This window comes from Paroedura picta, chromosome 2, assembly GCF_049243985.1.
Source record: "Paroedura picta isolate Pp20150507F chromosome 2, Ppicta_v3.0, whole genome shotgun sequence".
In the NCBI taxonomy this organism is placed as follows: Eukaryota; Metazoa; Chordata; class Lepidosauria; order Squamata; family Gekkonidae; genus Paroedura; species Paroedura picta.
This window is the reverse complement of record NC_135370.1, coordinates 50,186,009-50,213,114: the sequence shown is the minus strand read 5'-3', so window position 1 is coordinate 50,213,114 and position 27,106 is coordinate 50,186,009. Positions and strand designations below refer to the sequence as shown.

Genomic DNA, 27,106 nt, shown 5'->3' with positions numbered 1-27,106 from the left:
GGGGTACAGGTATGTGCTTGCCACTTGGTTTTAAATCTGCTTGATCTGTAATCACTTGAAACCCTTACTAGATTGTAAGAGCTCTTGAGTCATTTATACAATAAATATCTTGCCCGTTTCAAGAATCAATATTCCCTTTGACCCAGATTTAACCAGCTTTTAGCAGGTTTACAGAGTTACAAAAGAAAAAAAGTTTAGCTTAACAAAAAGCTGCAACTTTATTTAAAATAGTCTGCAACCCCCTAGACAATTTTGATCCCTGTGTCTTAATGTGAGCTGCCTTTTCTTTCCTTTTTGCAGTCTTTTAATCCATCATTAACCCTTGAGCTATTAGTAGGCAAACGAGTCCATTAATTGCTCTAACAAAGTCAGTGTCTCAATACTCAAGCCAGACTTCCTCTGAACTGTGAATGCAGTTAAAAATCCCTTAATTTAAGGCAAGGTGTGCATGTTAGCGACAATATGTGCACCACATAATGCTAAAGTTAATTTTTTTTATATCAACAAGAATTAAGAATGAATTTGGATAAAGCAGAGATTCAACTGAAAATATTTGCAGATCATAATCCTTTAGAGGTAGTTTGACAATGAAACTAAACCAAGAGGAAGAGGAAGATACAATGTTCTGTTACAAGATGATGTAATAAACAAGTGCAATAAAGATCTAGAAGAAGTTTTTAAAATAAATAATACTCCGGCTACAATTTGGGTTACAATTTGGGAAGCCAGTGAAACCATCATTAGAGGAATCTCATTAACAGTTGCTGTTAAAAAGAAAACAGGGGAAAAACAAAGATTTTAGTAGAAAAGAGTCCAGACACTCTCCCAAATAGACTAGTAGAAATCAGACAATTAAAAAGCAATTAGATATGTTAGACCTGGATCAAAGCTTTGGTGGTGAAGGTTCCTTGGCCAAGTTTGGACAATGAACAAATGAAAACTGTATTAACATTAAAATTTCCTATGGAAACCAAGAAAATGTTATCAGGAATATTGCCTGATAAATTATCAAACTTTTGGAGGAGATATTTTAATATATGGTAACAGCAGTTAGAGTTATGCTTTCCTATATATAACCCCTATTCTTTTTTGTATCCCTTTTATATTTCTATCTTTTAAAATAAAAAATATTTATTGAAAAAAATCCCTGAATTTATCACCCATTCTCACTGGGCCCAATATCCTTGTTGCCAGCTTGGGTTGGGAAATACTTAGCTTTTGGAGGGTAGAGCCTGGGGGAAAGAGGATTTGGGAAAGGGAAGGGCCTTGGAAGGGTATAATGCCATAGAGTCTACCCCCAAAGCAGCCATTTCCTTTAGGGCAACGGATCTTGATTCCCCTGGAGATAAATCGTTACATGCCTTCCATAGTCGGAGAGTTTCTTCCATGATCAGTTATTGGCTTGCTTTCACTAGCAATAGCACATGTAAGTAAATCACCCATATGATCAATTATTTGTTGCATATTATCATAATTGACTCCAGTAAATGGGAGTTGCCAGAACATGGGAGCTGATTCCAATGAAATGCTGGTGGCAAAATTCCTATTCAGGCATGAGTCATGCAACATCTCACAAATTCACACGAGATCATTGTTCCAGTGAAAAAGAAATGCTATGGGATTTTCAACCACCTGTATATCACTGGAATCATCTTACTGATGTGCAAACACATCTACTGGCACAGCCAGAAAAATGGAAATGAATGCAGATGTGAAGTCCATCTGTCCATCCCCTCATCCCTCACTGACAGAGCAGAGCAGAAGGTAAGGGGAGGCAGGAAGGCAGTAGCAACAAAAGTGAGCACAGCAGGCCTGGGGCCTGATGGTGAGGGGAGGCATGCAGGTGACAGAAACCAGGTGTTTCTCTCACCTGCTGCTATGATAGAAGCCCAGAACTCCTGATGGTAGGACCAGCCAAGGAACATGGGTGGTGGAGGCAGCAGCAATGGCAGAGTGAGTGGGGCTCAGCACTGACCCTGCCCAGCCACCATGCCTATTCCTCCTGAAACCGCACTCCAGACAGCGGCACTGGCCATGGAAAAGGCCCGGCACTAAGCCCTACTTGCTGTGCCGCCACTGCTGGCCAACTTACATGGCTGGTCCCACCATCAGGAATCCAGGCCTAGCTATGGGCAGTGGCAGAGGAGTGAGGGGACTCAGTGCTGGACCTTGCCAGTCACTGCCACGCCCACTCTGCTTCTTCCTTCACCACCTCCACCCAAGGCCGAGCGCCCCACTCTCCTTCTCTGACCTTCAGACTGAGATGGCTACCAGCCACAGAAGATGGGCAGTGGCAGCAGGGTGAGCAGGTTCAGCAATCGGCCTTGCCAGCCGCCACACCCATTCCACCACCTCATCCCGCACCAGCCTGCACCCAAGCCTAAGCACCCTGTTCTCCTTCTCTGGCCTTCAGGCCAAGATGAAGGAGTCTGCCACAGGGGTGGAGGTGGCCCCTGACACTGTATCCACCAGCAAGGGCCACCAGCAAGATTCAGATTGACCCAGATTATATGTTTCCACGTAATATGTAACTCTCTGATTCTCACAAATTTTTGTCATTCAGGGCAGTGCTGCCATCTCTAGTACCAATGCATTGCCCTTACCCAATGAGGATGTGAGAAATGTCAACTAATAGAGGACCTTGGGGAACATACCAGAAACATAGGAAGAGAAATTAGCAGAAGGTGTTAGGGTCAGAGAAAGAGTGAGAATTACAGCATTGTTTGATTTCAGCAATGTTCCCAAGGAGATTACGACAATAACATTCTGTTGGAAATGCTTTTTTTTTTTTAAGATTGCTTAGCTTTGTTGTGATGTTAAAATGCAGGCAATTAAAAGCTCATTATGCTTTTCCACCTGATACCATCAGGATGACTTCATTCACTTTACAGGAAGGAACAGAAACTTCTAGGAGCAGCAGTACCGGCATTATCTAGGGCAATTGTCTTTTGCCAAGAGTATCCAGTTGAGGTTTCTGATCAATAGAGTGTGGGAAGAGAAGAGAGACAGATACTGGTCTTGCCTGCAGGCTTCAAAGATTGACTTGATAATGAATGCTTGTGAAGCAGTCTGTACCTCACACTCAATACATAGGTGGCAGCAATCTCATGTTTGATCCTAAAGTTCTCTTCTGCAAAATGAACAATCTTTCATTTTGAAGTCCTGTTCATTTAGAGCCAGTCTGGTATAGCAGGATCTGGATGGCAATGGAAGCTCACCTCTTCCAATCTAACCTATCTTTCAGGTGGCTGAGACATTCAGGAGAAAGGCAGGGATATAATCACTTTAAATAAATATATTGCTATGAGGCTAAAATGGAGGGTGGGAAGATACTGTTATAAGCTGTTTGGGCTTTCTACTGGGGGCAAGTGGAGTATAAGTATCAAATCAGTTAATGGAAAGTCATTATTCAAAGTAAGGACAAAATAAGACAAAAATTTAGAACAGTAATCTACTTTTCAATGACAAAAACGTTGCATTATGTTGTCAAATGCTTATATTGTAAACATTTTGTTGTCAAATTAACATGTCTCCGTTAGATAGCCCATTACAGTAGCTGGGTAACAGGATTAGATCATCCAGCATTCTGCAAGGAAAGACAGACCTGAAACTTGTTTTGTGGATAAGAGACCCTTGTATGACAGCACTGAATCACAGAATTAACACATTTTAAGAGTGTGTTCTGCACAAGCTAGTGAGTATCAATGCCCCAGAGATGCCTTTATTACATATTCCTTTCCTTTTCCAGTCCTCTGCCAATGAACCATATATACTTATCAGCATGGGCCTACACAGAATTTCCAGAGTTCTGGAAGGTCTGTAAGATGGTGCTCTTCCACCAAGCATTTGGTTGAGATCTGGGGTCTCACCTCCAGCATCTAAACTGGCTCCAGAGCCAGTTTGGTGTAGTAGTTAGGAGTGCGGACTTCTAATCTGGCATGCCGGGTTCGATTCTGCGCTCCCCCACATGCAGCCAGCTGGGTGACCTTGGGCTCACCACGGCACTGATAAAACTGTTCTGACCGGGCAGTGATATCAGGGCTCTCTCAGCCTCACCCACCCCACAGGGTGTCTGTTGTGGGGAGAGGAAAGGGAAGGCGACTGTAAGCCGCTTTGAGCCTCCTTCGGGTAGGGAAAAGTGGCATATAAGAACCAACTCTTCTTCTTCTTCTAACTGGGCCCCCTGCCTGCCCCACATTTGGGACTACTGTCCAGTTTGCAAGCCCCCATCTTGAGCCTGGCCACACAGTAGGTCTTTACATTTGGCATGCCTGGCTCATTAGGCGTTTGTTTTGGATGGAGCGATAGTAAAAATTTTTAGCTTAAAGTTTTAGCTTAAAGCTTGTTTTCTTTGAATTTATATTTGATGTTTTATATTCTGACATAAACTGCCCAAGACCAAAAATCCCAGTTCAGTACTCCATGTGCACAAGCAAGGCTTCTTCATCACATAGCTTATTTGGGTGAGAACAGAAGCAGTGGCTTACATTTAATTTCTGCCATGGCCTGAGATTTCTTTGTCACTGATGTCAGAGAAAGCTGCCTGTGCTATGTACTGCACAGAGGGGCAAACTTAGCTTTAGGGCATCTGGAGCACCTGCCTGGGGCTCAGTGCTAGGGGATACAGTGCTGTGAGGCCCTGAAGACAATGCAGCCAGGACAGCCCAGCTGTTGTGCTGAAGCTGCCAGGACTCCAGAGGCTCTTGGAATCACAGCAGTTGCTTCTCTCAAGCAGTAGCTGGCAGCAGTCAGCTGTTGGGTGGTGGGAACTAGCATCCCTCTACATTGCAACCTGGACTGCTAGCTGTTAGCCTGCTGCTCATGAATACTTGAAGCATGGGGCTCCCTGCCTTGCTATCATATTCCGGTGGGGGCTAGAGATCTCCTGGAATTACTCCTGTAATCTCCAGACAATAGAGATTGCTTTAAAAAAACAAAACAAAACCTAGCACATGTATTCTACTTCTCCTGGAGAAAATGGGTGTTTTGGAAGGTGGTGATTATGTTGGACTCTTGGTAATCCAGGCCAGGTCTCAGGTAGACCCAATGTCTGCACCACCCCTGCCCACTCCTCCTTGAGAGTCAGCATGGCGTAGTGGCTAAGAGCAATGGACTGTGATCTGGAGAACTGAGTTTGATTCCCTGGTCCTTCACATGGAGCCAGTTGGGTGACTTTGGACCAGTCACAGTCCTCTCAGAGCTCCCACCGACCTGTGTTGTGGGGAGAGGAAATAAGTCACATTTGTAAGCTGTGTTGACTCCTTTGGGTAGTGAAAAGTGGGATATAAATGATCAGCTCTTCTTTTTCTTGTGCTTGGTTCCAAACCAAACTGTTGCACAGGGTGCATCCTAATAGACTAGACTGTTTGTCCAGACACCGCATATGTCCATTTTAGGGCAGTGAAGGTGATTGATGCTGCCCATTCCCCTGCTATATCTAGACATTCTGGGGACCCACTGACTTTTTACCCATGGTTCCAGTCTATGAATGCCCCTGACTGCTTAAAAGGTCTAAATACCCTAAGGCATGCCAGGGTTTTCACCCCCCTTATCTCAGGTAGTCTGATCACCTCAGAAACGGTTGCAAATCTTTCCAAAATGGAGCAGGAATTCCGGTCAACTAGGGGCCCCTTTGGCTCACCAAAGGAAGTTTACACTGTACTCACAATATTATTATGGGAAGAGCTTCTAGGAGAAAGCATCAGCCGGTGCTAGTACTGCTGTCAAAATGTTCACCTGTAGTCCACAGTGTGAGGCTTTTTCTCCCTGGATGTTCTGTTTGTTCTCTCCATTCTCTTGCCAAAGATACTGTGTGCCAGCAGTTCTGGCCCTCCAGTGAAAATGCCACCCAACACACGTCATTTGATGACACATTACTATGAGCCAGTTTGGATTTCTAGTGTCAAAAGCTCCCCGCTCTTCAGATAGGAAAAAAAAAAAGGTAATATGATTTAGTGCAATTTGGAAAACTTGTTTACATTAAAGAGCGTATATTATGTAGCTTTAGAAAAAAAATGGGATAAATTCTTCCCAGCGTCACTTGAATCCCTTCGAACAGATAGAAGGTGGGGTTGGAAGGAGAAGAACTCCCTGCTCAAGACAAAGAAAGCTCTTCCATCACTCCACAGGGTAATGTGTGTATGCTAATATAGATTCATTTATACAGAACAAGCTTTCTCAATCAGGGTTTTATGAAACCCTGGGGTTTCACAATGTTGATTGGATAGGAATGAATTTTCTTATTAAAAAAAATATTGGGTTATATGACCATACATGGTCATGTCGAACCATTTCCCCTTCCCAAAATGCCCAAAGATGGGCCTGGAGGAAGTGAGAAGGGAAGGGGTCCTGGTCATACAAATCCTTGCTGGTTGAGGCTCATTGCATATGATAGCAACTTGAGGCCAAAGAGACAAGTACTCTCATTTTAACTTAAATTAAAATTAATTTACTTGAACTAAGATGAGTTGATCATCTGAACATCTGCCTTCTTACTAGACAGCTTGTTCGGTTCACTGAAACTGAACCTCTGAAGTTGGTTTAGTGCCTGACTAATTCTTACCTGAGCATGAAAAAGGAACCCAGCTTGCCACCTTCTCATATATGCTAAAGCAATGCCTAGCAAAAGAGAGCAGTTGCTGTATCAGCTAGAGCAGGGGTAGTCAACCTGTGGTCCTCCAAGCGTTCACGGACTACAATTCCCATTAACCCCTGCCAGCAAATGCTGGCAAGGGTTCATGGGAATTGTAGTTCATGAACATCTGGAGGACCACAGGTTGACTACCCCTGAGCTAGAGCACATCCGGATGAGCCTTCTCTGGGACCACTTGTTCCTGGCATTTTAATAGGTAAAGGTAAAGGTATCCCCTGTGCAAGCACCGAGTCATGTCTGACCCTTGGGGTGACGCCCTCCAGCGTTTTCATGGCAGACTCAATACGGGGTGGTTTGCCAGTGCCTTCCCCAGTCATTACCGTTTACCCCCCAGCAAGCAAGCTGGGTACTCATTTTACCGACCTCGGAAGGATGGAAGGCTGAGTCAACCTTGAGCCGGCTGCTGGGATTGAACTCCCAGCCTCATGGGCAAAGCTTTCAGACTGCATGACTGCTGCCTTACCACTCTGCGCCACAAGAGGCTCTTGGCATTTTAATACCTCAGGACAAAAAAAAGTAGCCATTGAATTTCCTAATGATACTAAATACATGTTACAGAATTATAACCAGTTGTGTATGTTTGTGTGTGTGTTTATATTATTTTATATATAGTTTAAGTGTGTTTTAATGTTGAAACCTTTTAAGCTTTTGCTGTTCACCTCCCTGGGGACCCTTTTTGGGTGCAAAAGCAGCACAGAAATGTTTTCAATTAATTAAATAACAGCAACAATGGATGACTTCTCGTGTCAATTGCATTTGTGGCGTAAAAATGGAATGAAAGGTATACAAATATAAATTCCATAAGCAAGCAAGCAAGCAACACACAAAATGAAAAAATGGGTTGAAGGAAATGACACACAACAATGTGTGAGAAAAGTAGGGTAGAATGTATTGGTTTACTTTTGTTGTGTCCCACTGTTCCCCCAATGGGGACTCAAAGTGTCTGACACCATTTTCCTTGCCTCCCTTTCACCAACTTGTGACATTGGTTAGGCTGAGAGTGTGTTGCTAGCCTAGGGCCACCCAGGAAGCCTCCATGGAAGAGTGGATATTCTATTACCTGGGTGCCCCAGACCCTAGTCTGACACTCTAGCCACTGCACTAGGAGAGCTCCAAGTCTAATCTCATTTATTTGCCCAGCATCCTTTCAACCCAATCAGAGGCAGTTCCAACATATGTACACTATCATCTGCATGGAATGTCACACATGGCAATCTAAATCAGTAGCCATGCCTAGTTACAACATTCAACATTTGTTTAGATATAGCTTAGAAATATTGTTTAGAGAGCCAGCTTGGTGTAGTAGTTAAGAGTGGCAGCTGCTAATCCGGTAAGCCGGGTCTGATTCCCCGCTCCCCCACATGCAGCCAGCTGGGTGGCCTTGGGCTGTTCTGACTAAGCAGTAATATCAGGGCTCTCTCAGCCTTACCTACCCCACAGAGTGTCTGTTGTGGAGAGAGGAAAAGGAAGGCAACTGTAAGCCACTTTGGGACTCCTTATAGAGAAAAGCGGCATATAAAAAACAACTCTTCGTCTTCTTATATTCTGCTTTTCTCCCCAACACAGATTGAAAGCAGCTTCCCTCCTTCTTTCTTCCTCTATCTTAGCCTAACAACAACCATCCAGTGAGGCAGACTAGGCTCAGAGGCATGTCCTTTAGCAAGGATGTCCACTGTGACCATACAACTGGAAGAATGGCTTCAAGAATTTTGCTGATAAGTTTTGCCATGATCATCCCAAATGCAACAGTTTACTGCTAGTCCAGCCATTCAGTATGCAGAACCCCCACGTTTCTTGTACAATCAGACATTGGATACTTAGAGTGAAATCTAAGATGCTCATTTAAAACCACCCCACAAGTTATTCATTAACCAGAGTAAGGGGACTATAAATTCAGTTTATTAGAAATATTATGAACCTTGATGTGATTAAGGAAATCTGCAAAGAATAGCAAAAAAATGGATGCTTTGTCCCACCTGAAGATGTGTCAAAAGCAATAATAAAGCTTGGTATGCGACCAAGAATTTACTATATTGATTTTGGAGCTAAATCTGCACATACTTCTCCATAAAAGTTAACAAATTTGCAATGCACACCATTTATAAGCCAACCGCACTGAAAATATTTTACTCAAATGTTGGGAATTGACAACAGCTTGATGCAGGAGACTAGTTCCATCTAAATCAGGGGTAGTCAAACTGCGGCCCTCCAGATGTCCATGGACTACAATTCCCAGGAGCCCCCTGCCAGCATTTGCTGGCAGGGGGCCCCTGGGAATTGTAGTCCATGGACATCTGGAGGGCCGCAGTTTGACTACCCCTGGTCTAAATGATGAGCACTACCCACATGCAGAGGTCTCCCAGGGTTCTATAAAGCCCTCTTTCCCACCCACCCCCTTTCCTCAATGCCGGTGGCAGGCAAGGGCTCAATACATGGCAGATGGAGACCTTCCATGCCCTCAAGTATGATTATCTTACAAGGCGAAGGCAAACTGGACTGAAGAGCTGCAGTAGTTGGATGGGGAAAGACAGAAACAGGGCTCTGTCAACCATACGCTGACCAGATCAGGCCCTCATGTTTGATCAGTATTTTTTTAAGGCCAGCTGTGGAGCCCAAGGATTATACTGGGGCCCTCGAAGACAGGAACGGAGCTTTAACCTGTTCCTTTCCTGTCACTTTCCCCAATCTAAATTTTGTCCTGCAGGAGAAAACATACAGATAATGTGTGCGTATATATGTGTGTGGGTGTCAAGTTGCAGCTGACCTCTGCATTTCAAGGCAAAGAGACTTTCAGAAGTGGTTTGCCATTGCCTGACTCTGTGTAGTGACCCTGGTGTTTTTTGATGGTCTCTCATACAAATGCGGACCAGAGCTGAACCTACTTACATATCCAAAATATCACGATTGGGCTAGCCTGGAGTATCTAGGTCAGGCCACAGATACCCTACAGCAGTGGTTCTCAACCTGGGGGTCGGGACCCCTTTGGGGGTCAAACGACCCTTTCACAGGGGTCGTGGCAGGGCAAGGAGCTTGTCTGGGTGGACGCCATCCACACAACAGGTTTGCGGGGTGGATTGAGATAGAGCGTTCGTCTGTCTGGAGCAGTGGAAAAGAGCGAGACCTGCATGGTGGGACAACAGGCAGAACTGAAGAGAAACCCCAGAAAAAACAACAATTGATATACAATTATGAACAATGGGTCTTCATGCCATTGGTTAGTTTCGGTTGAATTTCTGTGAAAGAACACTTGCATAATTTTATGGCTGGGGGTCACCGCAACATGAGGAACTGTATTAAAGGGTCGTGGCATCCGGAAGGTTGAGAACCACTGCCCTACAAAGAGAAAATCTATATCTAGATAATGGCACTTAGAAAATGGGGATGGTTAAAACTCTCTCCTAGCACTCTATCCAGTTTTGAGAACCCTCACCCTACCCTGTCCTTAAAAAAAAACAGGAGAACCAATCAAAGCTCTCCCAGGATATTGTCGAAGGTGGCCCTTAAGCAAGTACCAAAACAGAACTCATACTTGCCTCAGAGTGTCTCTGTGTGCCCAAGGCACCGAGATATGCCTAAGGCACCGGTGCCTAAGGCACCAAGACCCCACCCCCATCCCAAAGCAGATGATAATCTTGCAAATGCTTACAAGTATGGTATACAAGAAATAGTGTAAATCTACAAACCTGCAATTCATTACTTGGAAAAGTTATCAGGAAATCCTCTTGGAGCCAGCTTGGCGTCGTGGTCAGGAGTGCAGACTTCTAATCTGGCAAGCCGGTTTTGATTCCGTGCTTTCCCACATGCAGCCAGCCGGGTGACCTTGGGCTTGCCACAGCACTGATAAAGCTGTTCTGACCAAGCAGTAATATCAGGGCTCTCTCAGCCTCACCTACCTCACAGGGTGTCTGCACCAACTGTAAAAAGCAAACTAAGAGATAAACTCTGGTTCACACTGGCCATGCACTTACTGACCATGGATTAGGTAAGTTACAACACAAGACAGTACCAAGTACAGTATAGATCTAAATAACAGTACTAAAACAAAATGTTTACCAATCACAAGAAAATGGACATCAGTTTTGGGGTGAATTTTTTAATTACACACAAGCCGGTCAAAATGCTCACTTCCTTTACAATAGCAGTTGCTTTACATGCTTTTTGCCAAGGGAAGAGAGAAATCTTCCAGAGTAGGGGTAGTCAACCTGTGGTCCTCCAGATGTCCATGGACTACAATTCCCATGAGCCCCTGCCAGCGACGATCCCTCGGTGGGTCACCCCTTTTCATTTCAACTGACAACTGTCATTTAAAAAGTGTCAGTTGCATTGCACTATATTACCACTCCCCCTTGCTTAGTGAGTGCTTTCCCAAGAGGAACATCATACTTCTCTTGGCTGTCCACTTGAAAGGAAGCGATCAATTGCAGGGTCCTCATCATGGCTCTTTTTTCAAAGGAAAGTGAAGAATTCCATTTTAAAGGTCATTTCAGGTCTTGGAAAGAGATGACCACTCATCAGCTCACTGTTTACCACAATGGGTAATCATCCACAATGAAAACTTGTTGAGGAGGGGGGTGGGGTTATACCTTTTCAAAAGGCAACTTTCCACATTAAAAAAGATTAAATATAACCACTAATATATAACAGCTATTTCCCAACATCCCAGCCCACTCTCCACCCATTTCATCCTTTTCTAGTATGACTTAGGGCCCAGAACTGCAATAGAACTGTACAGTCTGCATATTGATGATGTTTCTGGCTACATTCTTGGATTCCCCCCCCCCCCTGTATTGCTATTCATACCTATGGCAGAGCCATACCTAGCAAATTGTGCATCCAGGACAATTAAATTGTGCCTCCCTGTACTTCCATAGTAGTTTTACTGGTGAAATGTTAGCCACATAAATAACAAGCAACATTACATTAATTTTAGTCATGACATACTTTTCTTGCATCCCTTGGCTTTGTGTGCTTGAGTCAAGTACTTCATTTGCCTTTTCTGCATTACAGCTTTGGGCAGAAGTGTGATAGGTCAATAGCTAGTGGGGACAATTGTGTAGGGCTTACTTACAGGGCCATTGATAAGGATGACTGAGATAATGCACGTGAAGAATATGCAGACAGCCAAAAAGAATCATCAGAGGTATCTCATGTAAAGGATCTCTGAAGAATTAACCTCTACCACTACTTGAGTTGTTGAATTCAGATGAGAAAATTCCTCAAGATATGGGAGGCACAACTCCTAGAGGAGTGGACCTTGGGGTGGGGAGACAGACCTTAGCAGGCTATAATAAGAGTTACCAGATGTTTTCTTTCTTTTTTTGGTGTTTGTCCTCTTTTGGGCTTTTTAAAATACATTTAAAACAATGTCCTTTTGGGGGGCATAGAAGCAATGATCACAGCTTAAATAGTCGGATTATTTAAAATGAGATTTGTCATAGTGATCACTTGTTTGAGATAGTCAGGAAATATGCGATCTTTTTTGCTTTTCAAAATATGGCAATCCTAGGATAATGCCAGAGAGTCTGTCCAATGAAGCAACAATTTTCTCCAGGTGAACTGACCTCTGTAATATGGCAATCTATTGTAATTCCAGGAGATAGAGATTGACAAAATTAACCATAGCAAAACACCACTAAATGAAGAGCAGAGAACTAACACCCTTAAAAAGGGGATACATGTAAACATACATATCAAAGTTCAGTATTAATTAAATCTATTCTATGAGGTTGTTTTTTAAGCAAATCTTTACTATTGTAACTGCACAGATTAGTTAATCAAGTTTGTAGTCATTTACATTGGCTTCAACAGAAAATACATTTGCACTTATTATTTTATCTCCCCTCCAAACTGGTATGAAACTCTCAGGAGATGTTCTATTTCCATAGGGAAATGAAAGTTTAGAGACAGCAGCCGGGAATGGAAACTGCATGTGAAGCATAGCCACAAACATGGTGGAACAGTAAAAATAAAAGGGGGGAAGGGGTTGAAATCCAGCTTCATCAGATCCAAAGATCTGAGATAATTTCACCCATTTTTCAAGATTAACAAATTGCCCATAATTGGTTCAGCTATGTTTTAGGTATATTCTAAATGTACGTCTTTGCTTGCCAAGGGGAATCTTGAACGGTTGGAAGACATGTGCAAGTTCATGCCTGATGAATGGATGGCAGCACCTATCATGAGCTCAAGCAATGACATCTCTGACTGTATGCCAGACACTGCTAATCCCACTGTAGCTGCACCTAGGGTTACCAGCCTGTTTGTGATGCCTGGAGTTTTCCCAGAATTACAATTGATCTCCAAATGACAAACAACAGTCCCACACTCCAGGAGAAAACAGCAGTTTCAGAAGCCAAACTTGATGGCATCTCATCAATGCTGAGCTCTCTCCACAAACTCTGCCCATCTCTGGCAACACTTCAAACATCCAGGAATTTTGCAAAACAAAGCTGGCAACCTCAGCTCTACCTCTTCACAACACCAGCCCCTGCCACCAACTTCTGGTGCCCTCCAACATGTATGACAGATCTCCTGTATATTCAGCAGTGCACAGAAGCAGAATAAACCCATTTCTGAACCCTCTTTTAAAAATTATTATTGTTAATATAATAGGCAAATTATTTATAGTGCACTAATAATGGTATGCTAATTTCATTGAGGGCAAAAGTATAAATATACCAGGTAGCAACGACGGTCAGTCACGGCATTTAAAAATAGGGTGGACAGCCTCCAGGTCCGCCCCAGAATTACAACTGACCTTTAGACCATGGAGATCATTCACCTGCAAAATAAATGCTTTGGAAGGTTGGACTCTATGATATTTTACTCCACTGTGATCCCTGCCATTCTCAGGCTCCACCCACAAGTCTTGTGGCATTTCCCAACTCGGGTCTGGCAACTGTTCCCCCTCCTAACCCCCAAGAGTAGTTTAAGGATTTGCAGGGCCCTTAGCACCAGAAGCACCTTAAGGATTCACAGGGCCCTAGCACAGTACAATTGCAGCATGAGCAGCCAAACTGGGAGTGGAGGGGGGCCCCCAATCAGAACGGGTGTCACTCTGAATGTCCTTAAAGAGTGAAAAGAGGGGAGGAAAGAGACTAAGCAATCCATGGAGGAAAAGGCACCATGCAGGGCCCCTGGAAACGTGGAGCCCGTAGCATGTGCTCCATGGATTAACTGGCCCAGATTCCCCCACCAGTGGCCAGGAAGGACCTGGCAAAAGCAGTTCTCATTGCTGAACAAGTTGCCCGCCCTTCTTCTTTTGCTGATTCTCATACATAGATTTAAAAAAAAACTTCCCAGTTGCCAACAAAAGATAAATGTGTGCCTATGTTTGGTAAAACTAATATAAATTTAATCTTCCATTTCTGGGTGGAAATGAATTATTGCTGATGTATTTGATTGCTGACCACTCAGCCCCAGAACCGAATAGGTGAATCAGACTCTTGTCACTATTTTCTGAAAAATTAGAATCTCTGATTTTTTGGTGTGTAAAGGTTTTTTCCAGCCTGATAAAAAACAATATCTTCATCCTATCTTCAGGCCCTGAAGATGGATTATTTTGTCTGAAAATTAATACCTAAAACTTAATGGAATTCTAGAATTCTTCAGTGGCACGAGATGTCGATCTTCTATGCTGACTCGGCATTGTGAACTAACAAGTGAGGTTTGATTGGGGGAAAAAATCAAAAATTCTATATCCAACAATGAATCTATCAAAAAAACAAGTAGAGGCATTGTCTATGCCTCCTATCATAAGTCATCTGATATCAAATACCATCAAGATTTCATTTTGTATATAAAGAGTTGGGCACCATACAAGCAAAGTAAGGCAAGTTACATTTATTTTGCCATAAGCTACTCAAATCAATGGGATATTTAGCTGGATTATTCCCTATTTTTGAATATATATCAAGTTGCTTTAAACACATGCAGTTTGAAATAATTTATTAGCATTTAATACTTCTGGATGTTAAAATGACTTTTTTCTGTTAAAGTCAGTATAGGCTCTGCTAATTAAATTGCTGGAATCAAGATGGACAAATTGAAGCTACCATTAATTTAATTCATAGACTTAAAATGGCTTCAGTCCAAATTCAATGTTCCCTGTGATTCTGCAAGTTTTGTAATCAAAGCCCTCATAAGGATCACAGGGTGGGGGAAAATGGTCAATAAGAATGGAAATAAGAACATTGTATAGCACATTTTAAGATTTCAACACACAACAGATTTATTATCTCCTGTAACAGATATATTATCTCCTGTAATCATTACTATTGTTCTACTGCTGATGAGTCACAGAAGACACAGGTTTGCCAAGCCTCAAGTTACTACAGAAGGTCTCTCACGCAAAAGCCCCTTTGCCACTGCTGTTTCAAGAAAAATGTTAAAAAGCAGCATCACTGATAGGGCTACATTGCATCCAGGCAATACCTGGAAGTAACAAAGGGTAGCTGTAGGAACTGCAATTCCTAGAACAGTGGTTCTCAACCTGGGGATCGGGACCCCTTTGGTGGTCCAATGACCTTTTCACAGGGGTCATGGCAGGGTGCGCAGCTTGGCTGGGGGGGCACCACCGCTGTTACTGCTTCTCCTGCAAGCACCTGCACTTGGCTGCCAGCCACTCCAGCAGCACCTCCAGCATGGCACAGTCTCCCACCAGGCGCTTTAGCTGGTGGTGCAGCTTGGTGGCCTTGGGCTCCAGGCAGCAGCGGCACAGCACCTGCAGCTGTGCACCTAGCCTCGGTTCGTACCCCGCACTTCTCTCCAAGGGGGTCCCAAAGTGGCTGACATTGCTCCTCTTCCATTTCATCTACACAACAGCCTTTCAGGGTAGATTGAGATAGAATATTTGACTGTCTGGAGCAGCGGAAAAGAGCGAGATCGGCATGGTGGGACAAGAGGCAGAACTGAACTGAGAAACCCCGGGGGGGGGACTATTTATTTACAATCATGAACAATGGATCGTCACACCATTGGTCAGTTTCAATTTAATTTCTGTGAAAGAACACTTGCATAATTTTATGGCTGGGGGTCACCACAACATGAAAAACTGTATTAAAGGGTCATGGCATTAGGAAGGTTGAGAACCACTGTCCTAGAGTGACCACTTATCACTTCTGTGTTTTACCTAGAAGTGACATAGTGACATGGACAATGCCCCACCCCCCACCCTCCAGCTTTCATGACTGACAGCTCTAGGAACAAAAGATTCACCATCTAGTGGCTGAAGTAAAATTTTCAGTGCAATTCTATGAAGAGTTACTTATTTCTTCAGTTTAAATTCCTTGATTTCAATGGACTTTTAGGTCCAAACTACATTACCTTTACACAAGTTGCCAATAAGGATTGGCAGTCACGTTGCAGCTGTGAATCCCTGGTAGTAGTTCCTGTATAAAAAAGAAGCAAGGATCCGATTCGGCCTGGAATTGTAGTGCAAGGAAGGAGGGGCAAATAGTGTCCCTATGCACTTTCCCAGTCTTTCAGCTCCCCAAAACAATATTTATTTATTTTTATTTATTTATTATTGGACTTGTATACCACACCTTCCAGCCAGCTGACTCGGGCAGCTCACAACAATAAAAATATAATTAAAACTGAACCAGAAAGAACAAACAACCCCAAACAGCACACACACCCCGCCATGCAATGCTTGGAAAGACCACCTACTACAAAAGGTGGGGTGGTTCGAAGGGGGAGTCCAATCAGTGTTCTGCCACCCAGCCTCATCCAAATGCCTGGTAGAAGAGCTCCATCTTGCAGGCCCTGCGGAACTGCAAGAGCTCCAACATGGGGCTCAGATCTTCAGGGAACTCATTCCACCAGTTCGGGGCCAGGACCAAAAAGGCCTTGGCCCTAGTTGAGGCCAGGTGGACCTCTCTTGGGCCAAGGACCACTAGCCTGTTCAGATTCACAGAGCTTATGCCCTGCTAGGGGCATAGGAAGATAGGTAGTCTCTCAGGTACACTAGAACCAGACTGCAAATGGCCTTGAAGGTCAAAACCAAGATCTTAAACTTGTGGTCAAAGCAGGCTCCTTTGCCAGTTGCCTGGGAAAACTAGTGAAAACATTAATTAATACTTTGGCCCTTGAATTGGAGGAATTCTGCATATGATTGTACTTGTCAGGATTGTAGAATCTCTGTCATAAATTAGCCTGAGTTCCTCCATGTCAGTTATACTGCTTAATTGAACCTGGCGCCTGCTAGCCCCGGCCTTGTAGTTTGTAGCAATAAAATAGAATAGTGATGTTATTCTAACCTTATCTTGTTATGGGCACACAGGGTTGTTGTCAATTCTCTCAAGGATGGGAGTTTGGAATCCTGTTGTTGTTTCACATATGTCTTTCCTCACTAACCCCCCTCCTTGGGAACTGTCAAGTTTTGGGCGGGAGAAATGTATTGATAAGCTGAGGCAAATCTGGCTTCGAGTCAGATTTGACTTTCAGTCCAATGCGTATAGTGCTAATCAATAAAACTATTTTCTTTTGAATAAGTTTTGTTGTGAGTTTCCTGTGCGTCTGACATCAAGTCAAATCTCACAACTCCTTTCACCTGCAAAATGCAGGGCGAGGGACATACTTTTTCTGAGCAGGGAGAGGGCCTGGATTGGGACCTCTCCCAGGGCGACGGCGCGAGTGCCGGCCCGCACAGCTCGGGCATGATGCGGGCAATCTCGGGGACAACCCCGGGGCCCGAGGAATTTTTGGAACGACACGTCACCCAGCGCAGGCGATTGTCTAAATACGACCGCCCTACTGGGGATGAGAGGTGGCCGGAGCACCTGGGACTGCCTAGCTACGCGCTGGAGCCTGTGGGTGAGACACAGGACTTGCAGTACAAGCTGGACAGGGTGACTAACTGGCTGCAGGATCTTTCGGGTCGGTTGGATCCGGAGGAGAAGCGCCGAACGCAACGCCTGCTGAAGGAAGTGCTTGGTGGTGGTGCGCACGATACCAGCCTGCGACGAGTGAGTGGTGGGCTTGCACTGCGGGAGCACGGCATGGCGGACGCGCAAGCGGCAGCGGATGCTGAGGCGTTGGCCAGGGCCAGGGCGCAGCTGGAAATCGAGGCGGAGGCGGAGGCTCGAGCGAGAGCGCAACGAGAACAAGAAGGCGAGGGCGAGGAGCGAGAGGACGAAGGCGGCGCGGGCGGCGATGGAGCCGGAGGAGACGGCGCGGACGGAGGCGAGGACGCAGCGGCGGCGGCAGCAGCGGCGGCGGCGGCGGACGTTGCGGGAGCCGAGGCGGCGGCGGCAGCAGCGGCGCGCGAAGCGGCGCGAGCGGCAGCGCGAGCAGCGGAGGCAGCCCGGGCGGCGGAACGAGCAAGAGTGGCGGCGGGGAGAGGACGAGGCATCGGCCGCGGTGCAAGACCCCCAGTACCGGCCCCGGCACCGGCGGATTGGGGCCCGGGGCGCCTACCAGCCCACCTCCGGGGTGTGGAGATGCGGAGCACCTATAAATTCAAGGCTAAGTTTTCCGGAGACCCCTCCGATTTTCCTACGTTTCTGGTGCACCTCCAGGCCTACATGATGGAAATGGGGTTCACTTTCCAGGACGACGCTGAGAAAGTGCGTTTCGTGGGCCAAGCCCTAGAAGGCAAAGCAGCCAAGTGGTTTGTGGACTTGTACCGCTATCACCCCCAAGCCATTCGTGACTACAACCATTTCATGAGAGCCCTGCGCCAGATGTACGTGGAACCGTTCGAGCGAGAGACCGCGGAGAAGAAACTCAGGGCTCACCGGCAAGGGAAGTTGTCAGTGGTCGAGTACGCCAGGGAGTTTAAAGAGCTGGCTTCCTCGGTGCCGGACTGGACGGAGCCCCAACGCGTGCTGTCGTTTGTGGGGGGCCTCAATCCTACTCTGGCAGACAAATGCCTCCTCCTGGAAGACCCGCTTACAGTCGAAGGGTGGGTCCAATTGGCTGGGGAGATGGAAAATCGATTGGAGCGAGCTTCGATGGTACAAGTCCTGGCAGGCAAAACCGTGGCGAAAACTTCCACCCCGGCGAAAACCAAGCCCCGGGCCAAGTTGGAGCCGTCTGAGCGCACCCGGCGCATGGAAAAAGGGCTGTGCTTGGGTTGTGGCCAAGCGGGGCACTTTCTCGCAAATTGCCCCACAAAAGCAACAGCGACCCCGAGGGCCGTGAGCAGCGCCCCACCGAAAGCCCAGCCCGCCAAGAAAACCACTCCCAAGAAAAGTGCCAAGTCTCTCCTGGTGCCAGTGGCTGCCGTGCCAGCAGTGGACGACTCGGAGGAGGGAAGCGGGCTGGAGGACGAGGATCAAGCCGAGGAGCAGTCGGGAAACGAGGACGGTCTGCTGTAAAGGCGCCCCGCCAGCAGGCCGCCAACAGGGGCAAACGCGTGGTGAGTGATTCCCCCTTACTACTCCTACCTGCCAAGCTCTCCAACCCCAAGTCGGGGAAAACAGTGGGAGTCCGGTGTATCGTGGACTCAGGGTGCACCCAATCCCTAGTGAGCCCGGCACTGGCCGAGACTTTGGGGGTGGGAAAGGTGCCGCTGAGGGAACCCTTGCCCATCACCCAATTGGATGGGAAATGTGCTCCCGGAGGGGAGGCCACGGCGAAAACGCGCCCAATGGACTTGGACATAAAAAAACATTGGGAGCAAATCCAGCCTTTGGTAGCCCCTCATTCTGCCTTCCCTTGTGTGTTAGGGTTGGATTGGCTGAAGGAACATGACCCCCTAGTGAAGTGGAAAGAAGGGACTGTGGACTTTACCTCTCCCGCCTGCGAGCAGCACGCTCGACCGCGGGATTCCCCACTGACGGGGGTTGTGGCCGCTTTGGGATCGGGGGGGGCAGCGCTCCCTCCTGAGTATCGAGACTTTGCTGATGTGTTCGCGGAGGTAGAGTGCAACCAACTGCCCCCCCACCGTAAAACTGACTGTGCCATTGAATTAAAGAAAGGGGAACCACTCCCCAAAGCCAAACTTTATTCCATGAGCCCCCGGGAAATGGCAGAGCTTAGGGAATTTTTGGATAAGAACTTGGCGAGGGGTTTTATTAGACCGGCCACATCTTCATTGGCGGCCCCGGTCCTTTTTGTAAAAAAGAAGGACGGTTCGCTACGTTTGTGTACTGACTACCGTGGGTTGAATGCGGTCTCCACCTGCAATGCCTACCCGCTCCCCCTGATAAAAGACTTGTTGGGCCACTTGGGGAAGGCACGAATTTTTACGAAATTGGATTTGAGGGAAACCTATTACCGAGTTCGGATCAAGAAGGGGCACGAATATCTAACGGCTTTTAACACCCCCCTGGGGCAATTTGAGTACACCGTAATGCCGTTCGGCCTCGCCGGCGCTCCGGGCGTGTTCATGAATATGATTAATGAAATTATGCATGATTTATTGTACCAAGGGGTGTTGGTTTACATTGATGATATTCTTGTGTATTCTGAGAATGTTGAGAGTCATGCTGATCTGGTACGCGAAGTGCTCAACCGCTTGCGGAAGCACCAATTGTTTGCTAAACTGTCCAAATGTGAGTTCCACCGCGATGCGGTGGAGTTTCTGGGGTTCCGTGTCTCCCAAGCGGGGATTGAGATGGACCCTGGCAAGGTGCGTGACTTGCTGGCTTGGGAACCTCCCCGCACCAGGAGGCAACTGCAAAGCTTCCTAGGGTTCGCTAATTTTTACAGGACTTTCATCCCCAATTTTGCCAAAGTGGCGTTGCCCCTCACTGACTTGTTGAAAACCAAACAAGGGGGAAAAACGGCGAGCCGCCCGGGGACGCCCCTTCTGTGGACTCCCCCCTGTCAAAACGCATTCGACAAACTAAAGTTGTTGTTTACGTCCGAACCAGTACTGGCCCATGCTGACCCTTCTAAGCAATTTACTGTACAAGTAGACTCCTCGGACGTAGCAATGGGGGCCGTGATCCTCCAAGAGGGGGAGGATGGAAAGTTACACCCGCTGGCCTATCTGTCAAAGAAATTCTCGGGGGCAGAGCGAAATTGGGCAATTTGGGAAAAAGAGGCGGCTGCAGTAAAATTGGCCCTTTCCACCTGGAGGCATTGGCTAGAAGGATCCGCGATCCCATTTGTAGTCTGGACGGATCATAAAAACCTTCAGGCACTTAAGCAGCCCCGATCGCTTTCCACCAAGCAAATGAGATGGGCAGAGTTTTTCGCCCGTTTCAACTTCTCCCTAAAGCATCTGCCGGGTAAAATGAACTTTTTGGCAGATGCATTATCACGCCTGCCCCAGTACAACAGCAAACGAGACCCATTGGTGGACACCGTTTTCACCCCCGCCCAACTGGGGATGGCCGCCGTGACGCGCAGCCACGTAAAGACTGATACGCCCATCCCAGGGGGCTGGGTCCAGAAGGAGATGTCACAAGATCCGGAGTTTGGCTCCCTCCGCCCTGATCTGACTGAGAAGGGGGGGCTCTTTTTTAAGGGCGAGAGACTCTTTGTTCCTGTTGCGGCCAGGGGAAAAGTTTTGAAACTTTGCCACGACGCAAAAACTGCTGGACACTTTGGTTTTGTGAAAACTCTGCACCTAGTCAGGAGACAATATTGGTGGCCGTCCCTGCGCAAAGATGTGGAGAAATATGTGCAGGGATGCCCTATTTGTATTGCCTCAAAACCGGTTGGAGGCAAGAAAAAGGGGCTATTGCAACCACAGCCCACCCCCTCTCGTCCATGGACAGATGTCACTATGGACTTTATTACGGACCTCCCCCCCAGCCATGGGAACACCGTTATATGGGTGGTAGTGGATGCTTTTTCCAAACAGGCTCACTTCATTCCCTGCACGGGAGTGCCTTCAGCACCAAAATTGGCTTCTCTTTTCATTGAACACGTGGTACGTCTGCACGGGATCCCGACACGTGTCCTTACGGATCGGGGCCCCCAGTTCGTTTCTAAGTTTTGGAGGGAACTCCTGAGACTTTTGGGGGTGGAGCAAGCCCTCACTTCGGGCTATCACCCTGAATCAAATGGCCAGACCGAAAGGGTAAACCAAATCCTGGAACAGTACTTACGTTGTTTCATCAATCACCAGCAGGACAATTGGGTCTCTTTATTACCGATGGCTGAATTTGCCTACAACAATGGGGTTCACGCCTCAACTGGGGTATCACCTTTCAAAGTAGTGTATGGGACTGATTTAGCAACAGCCCCCACCTGGGAGCTCAACTCCACTGAGGCTCCTGACATAAATAAATGGGCAGCCACCATCAGTACAGGTTGGCCAGAAATTGTAGCTAGCCTCAAGGAGGCAAAACAAGCCTATAAAGCTCAAGCGGATAAGAAAAGGGTACCTGCACCTGACTGGAAAGTGGGAGACCTGGCCTATTTGTCTACTAAGAACCTGAGGTGCCAGCAGAAATCAAAGAAACTTGGCCCTAAATACGTGGGGCCATTTAAAGTGAAAAAACTGATTAATACTGTGACTGTTGAGCTAGCTTTACCAAAGACTTATAGGAATGTGCATCCGGTTTTTCATTCCAGCCTGCTGCGGAGAGCTCCGGTCCCAGACGAGTGGCACCCTCCTCCAGACCAGCCTGTGCCAATTTACATCGACAAAGACACCCACTATGAAGTCAACCAAATTTTAGACTCTCGTTTGCACAAGGGTCGCCTTCAATATCTGGTCGATTGGAAAGATTTCCCCTCGGGGGACAAAGAGTGGGTGGAGGCAGGGAATGTGAAGGCACCCCGCCTTCTCCGGGCTTTCCATCGAGCATTTCCTGATTGTCCTCGCCCGGTAGATGCCGGCTAGATGGAGGAGTGAAGTTAGTTTTAATGCGGAGGGATGTCAGGATTGTAGAATCTCTGTCATAAATTAGCCTGAGTTCCTCCATGTCAGTTATACTGCTTAATTGAACCTGGCGCCTGCTAGCCCCGGCCTTGTAGTTTGTAGCAATAAAATAGAATAGTGATGTTATTCTAACCTTATCTTGTTATGGGCACACAGGGTTGTTGTCAATTCTCTCAAGGATGGGAGTTTGGAATCCTGTTGTTGTTTCACATATGTCTTTCCTCACTAACCCCCCTCCTTGGGAACTGTCAAGTTTTGGGCGGGAGAAATGTATTGATAAGCTGAGGCAAATCTGGCTTCGAGTCAGATTTGACTTTCAGTCCAATGCGTATAGTGCTAATCAATAAAACTATTTTCTTTTGAATAAGTTTTGTTGTGAGTTTCCTGTGCGTCTGACAGTACTGCTGGACACATTGTGGCCTGCTGTTCCAACTCTTTGGCTGAATTCACATGTACCAACCTATGTGCTTGACATCCTTCCTTACCCTTATAGCATACACAAATGAAAAACAAAAATGGAAAATTATCCAGTTTCAGAAATGATTGATGGCAATGAAAGAAGGTAGATTTACACTCACATTCTAGATTTTTTGAACTTGCATTTTATTCTTAGCTCTTCTGTCATCCTGAATACTAGGTTGTTGGTTGTGCTAAAACAGACCTGCAGGCCCTATTTCACCTTACCTCCCAAGGTTTTCCCAACATCTGTAGGTACTTTTTTCACTCTCTGTTCAATGACTGCCATTACCTGACCTTTGTAAGAATTGCTGATGGAGAGGGTCAGGATTCCTTTCTCTTTCAAGTTCTGAGGCCTTGCTTCTGTGTCTTCCGCTACCAAGAGTCTGGTTACCACAGAATTTATGCCTTGTGTACACTGGAGGAGTAACCACTTGCAATTCACTGTTCTCCCCTACCTCCTGACATTCCTTTTAAAATAATGTTTCCAAGAAGGTGGAAGTCTATGCAGCACAGGGAACCACTACCAGGATAAAACGTTACTAAGTATTTATTAAGAGCCTCTTGTGGTGCAGAGTGGTAAGGCAGCCGTCTGAAAGCTTTGCCCATGAGGCTGGGAGTTCAGTCCCAGCAGCCGGCTCAAGGTTGACTCAGCCTTCCATCCTTCCGAGGTCGGTAAAATGAGTACCCAGCTTGCTGGGGGGTAAACGGTCATGACTGGGGAAGGCACTGGCAAACCACCCCGTATTGAGTCTGCCATGAAAACGCTAGAGGGTGTCACCCCAAGGGTCAGACATGACCCGGTGCTTGCACAGGGGATACCTTTACCTTTACCTAAGTATTTATTTAAAAGAAATATTCATATGCATACTTTTAGCACAGCACCAAATTAAGCAAGGAAATCAAAAGAAAAGGGTAATATGCAATTCCTCTGTCCCTCCCTCTATACATGCTCTATGAGTTGTTAAACATAAGGCAAACTCCTTAACTTATAAAGTAACAGATTTTTACAGGAGTTCCATTACCCTCAAGCCTCTTTCAGGAGTGCGGGCTAGCACATTTATTTTATTTTATTCTTCAGTGTTTACCCCACCCCTTCCAGCATGCAATGGCTGCCTCCTCCAGACCTCAGAGTTCTGTCTGCTTTGATGGAATTAGAACCAAAGAGACCTTCCTCCTTGCTCCTAGGACTTTCATCATCTCTCTTTTCCCCCACCCACTGACCAGGTGAGACTGGGTCAAAGACACTTAAGCTGAAGTCTCCAGAAATTTTTTTCCTTAAATCCTTCTAGTGCATTATATCTACAAATCTCTGCTCTGTGCTAGGGAGGAGAACCTTGATCATCACATTGTATTTACTTAGAGCTACTAGCATTTGTAAAATGGGTGACTGAGATAGTCCTAGAAAGCAATTGAATGGATTTCCACCTTCCTGCCTGCCTGTTCTCTGCCCAGAGGGTGGAAAACTTTTTAAAACTCCTGGTGAAAGTATTATTCAGTTCAAACCTCTCAAGGAAAAAAAATGGATTTTTTCACAGTAACAGTATCACATGTTCACATTCCTTGATTTGCCAGAAAATAATTCAAGTGATTTCATTTAGAAAAGGAACAAAGAGTTCTCAAATGTTTGAAACAGAGCATGTCTGATGCAAAAGCAAAAAACAAAAAAGTACACATTTTAACCAAATAATTGTGCTATTAAGTAAGTGCAGGAAATGGATCAGCAAGGCAGTTAGTGAAAAAGTCACTAATCCCATTCCTGAAAAGGTTCTCCTATATAGCTTCTTGCTCTGACCTGGAAGTTCAGTAGAGCTGACCCTCGTTTTACTTGGATGGGAGAACACCCAGGAAGACCAGAGTTGCTATGCAGAAGCAGTCAATGGGAAACCACCCCTCTTTATTTCTTCCCTTGGAGACCCTAGAGGGTCGCTATAGGTCAGTTGCAACTTAATGGGATTTTGCACTACCATGCAGACTTTGGGAAAGCCTTACCACTGGGTAAGAAAGTGGTACTTCCATGTATTTTCATGATTGCCTATAATTGTAATTGAATACATTTGATACTAAATAACATGCACATGCACAAAAGTTGAATATGTTTCTGTTATCAGAACCATTTCATTGTTTGCATTTGGCAAAATCTAATTTTATTATAGATGTTTTTCCTCCTAGCACACTGTGGCAGATGATATAACTGGCCAGGCTGTTCGTTCCTTCTCGGTACGTGTTTGTGCTACATTGCTGTGTTAATATAACATGTCTCAAGCCTGTTACGCAACTCTCAGCAGCATGGCTCAGATTAATAAAGAGTTTCTTTTTGCAAATTTTGGCTGCAATTCTAAAACAACTTCCTTTCACCAAGTCTCAAATTTAGTGGCCTACTCAGCATTAAATGATTTCAAACCACCAATCCTGCAGTGTATGGGTAGGGTTTGCACATAGGCAGGTACTACTCAAGGCTGGAGGGGAGCATCTATAAGCAGGATTGGTATGTTGGAATTAAAAACAATGTTTCGTAATGACTGAGTTTTGAAAGACATCCTACATTTGAATTATAAATGAGTGACGTATCAGAATATGTTTGGCTTCTGAGCAAGAAAAAGGAAACTAGGCTAATTTTCTTTATTTCAGTCATCCATGCTGGATAAACTTCAGAAACACGTGTGTTAGTTCTAAGTTGTTTTTTCGTTTGGTCAGCCATTCCTTGATCAAACCAAGAATATTGCTGTCCTCCTCTTTCAGTTTCCTTTCCTCTCATAGTCAGGCTACTATGAAGCCTAGAACAGCTCCTTCTGACAGATCTGTCACCTTCCACTTCCTGCTTCCTATTTCATATTTGACTCCTTCTTGGACTTATTGGCTTTTCTGTCACATCCTTCACAATCTGGGTAGAGAAACACACTCACAACCAGATGACTTCAGTTTCATTGCAGGTGGTCAAGTTTCATGGTTGCTTTAGCTCAAGTTTAATGTCTACGTTTGTGAAGTCCCCATCTGCCCATAATTTAGATTTCTTATGCCTGGAGTTAAACCTGGGATCCAGATGGCTTTCAGGCTTCTAGGTGGTTGTGAGGATTAATTACAGTGCCACAATAAGCATGCCATTAGTTTACAAAGTGTTCAAATATGAATACTATATTGTTCCTCCAATTCAAGCCCCTCTTCACCTCCACCTACATTCTAGAAAATTACCTAGAATATACACACTTAGGCATGGTTAATTCTTGCCATTTTCAATGCAGACTCCAAAGATGTAATGGCTAGTTCACTGAATCCGGGTGTTTTGGGGGGGAGGGGGAGACGGGTTCGGTTGTTTGAACACTGGGGACATTATTTGCAAACACTGTTCTGCCATATACAAACACAACACTAACCCACATTGTTATTAAACATCAAATTCACTTCCCTGCCTTCCAATCCCAGGGAACAATTTATACAAATCCTGCTGCCGCCTTGGAATAATACAACAAATAAGCTTCAGGAAATCCTAGCAAGAAACTTCAAGATGCCACTTCCAAATTCATATTTCTGCCTAGGAAGTCATGTGGTAGGAAATGATACTGTGGAACCACCTTCTTGGTTTTGTCCAGAAAGCATCCACTTTGTTCCTCCAGGCCTATGGTTAGGAGTTAGGACCCAGAAAAGCCAACAGGAAGTGCTGGCCTCACTGCCAGAAACTGAGGGAAGATCTGCTCTGGAAATGCTGGAAGCCCCACCCCTTGTCTGTTTAGTTAATTGACGGGGGTAAATCAGAGGAGGATTTTATGGTTTCAATTAAGTGTTTAAATGATGTTGTCCCCCACCCCAAGCTGTATTGGAAGAGCAGAATATAAGAATATTTATTTATTTATTTAAAAGGCATGAAATTGTTCAAGACTGGGCTGTATAAGAAGTCTTTCAACTATTATCTAATTCTTCATGGAAGGTGTTTATAGGTTCTGGTTTTGAAATAGTTGTAGTCTGTGTTTTGTTTATTGTAATGTTTTGTTCTTATAATGGCTGTGATTTTGAATTTGTAAAAGCTGCCTGGAGTACACATGTGGGGAATCGTGGAAGGGTAAAAGTGTCACAAATAAATACATTATGTGGTGGTGACTCACCAAAGCCTTTTGGCGTGGTGGAGGGCAGGCGAGAAGGATGCAGTACGGGCAGGCGGCCACTGCGTTGCCAGGTGTGCTGCGGGTGGCAGCGTGCTCAGTGTGTGGGGCAAGGTG

The 27,106-nt window shown here is 45.6% G+C and overlaps 1 protein-coding gene across 1 annotated transcript; it reads left to right on the top strand.

The window, feature by feature from the left end:
• Positions 1–1,560: 1,560 nt before the first annotated feature.
• LOC143828875 (uncharacterized) lies at positions 1,561–22,769 on the top strand. Its single transcript, XM_077319037.1, has 5 exons — positions 1,561–1,764; positions 2,564–2,614; positions 12,765–12,910; positions 17,703–19,013; positions 22,127–22,769. The coding sequence occupies exons 1-4, from the start codon at positions 1,561–1,563 to the stop codon at positions 18,970–18,972; spliced, it is 1,671 nt and encodes a 556-aa protein (XP_077175152.1). The 3' UTR covers positions 18,973–19,013; positions 22,127–22,769.
• Positions 22,770–27,106: the final 4,337 nt, after the last annotated feature.

Bases quoted from the DNA above. Each gene is read 5' to 3' on its own strand.
- LOC143828875 (XM_077319037.1), top strand. From the start codon at position 1,561: ATGCAACATCTCACAAATTCACACGAGATCATTGTTCCAGTGAAAAAG. The intron at 1,765-2,563 runs GTAAGGGGAGGC...TTTGTCATTCAG, and splicing joins CTGACAGAGCAGAGCAGAAG to GGCAGTGCTGCCATCTCTAG. The intron at 12,911-17,702 runs GTTTGTGATGCC...GGCCAGGGCCAG, and splicing joins GCACCTAGGGTTACCAGCCT to GGCGCAGCTGGAAATCGAGG.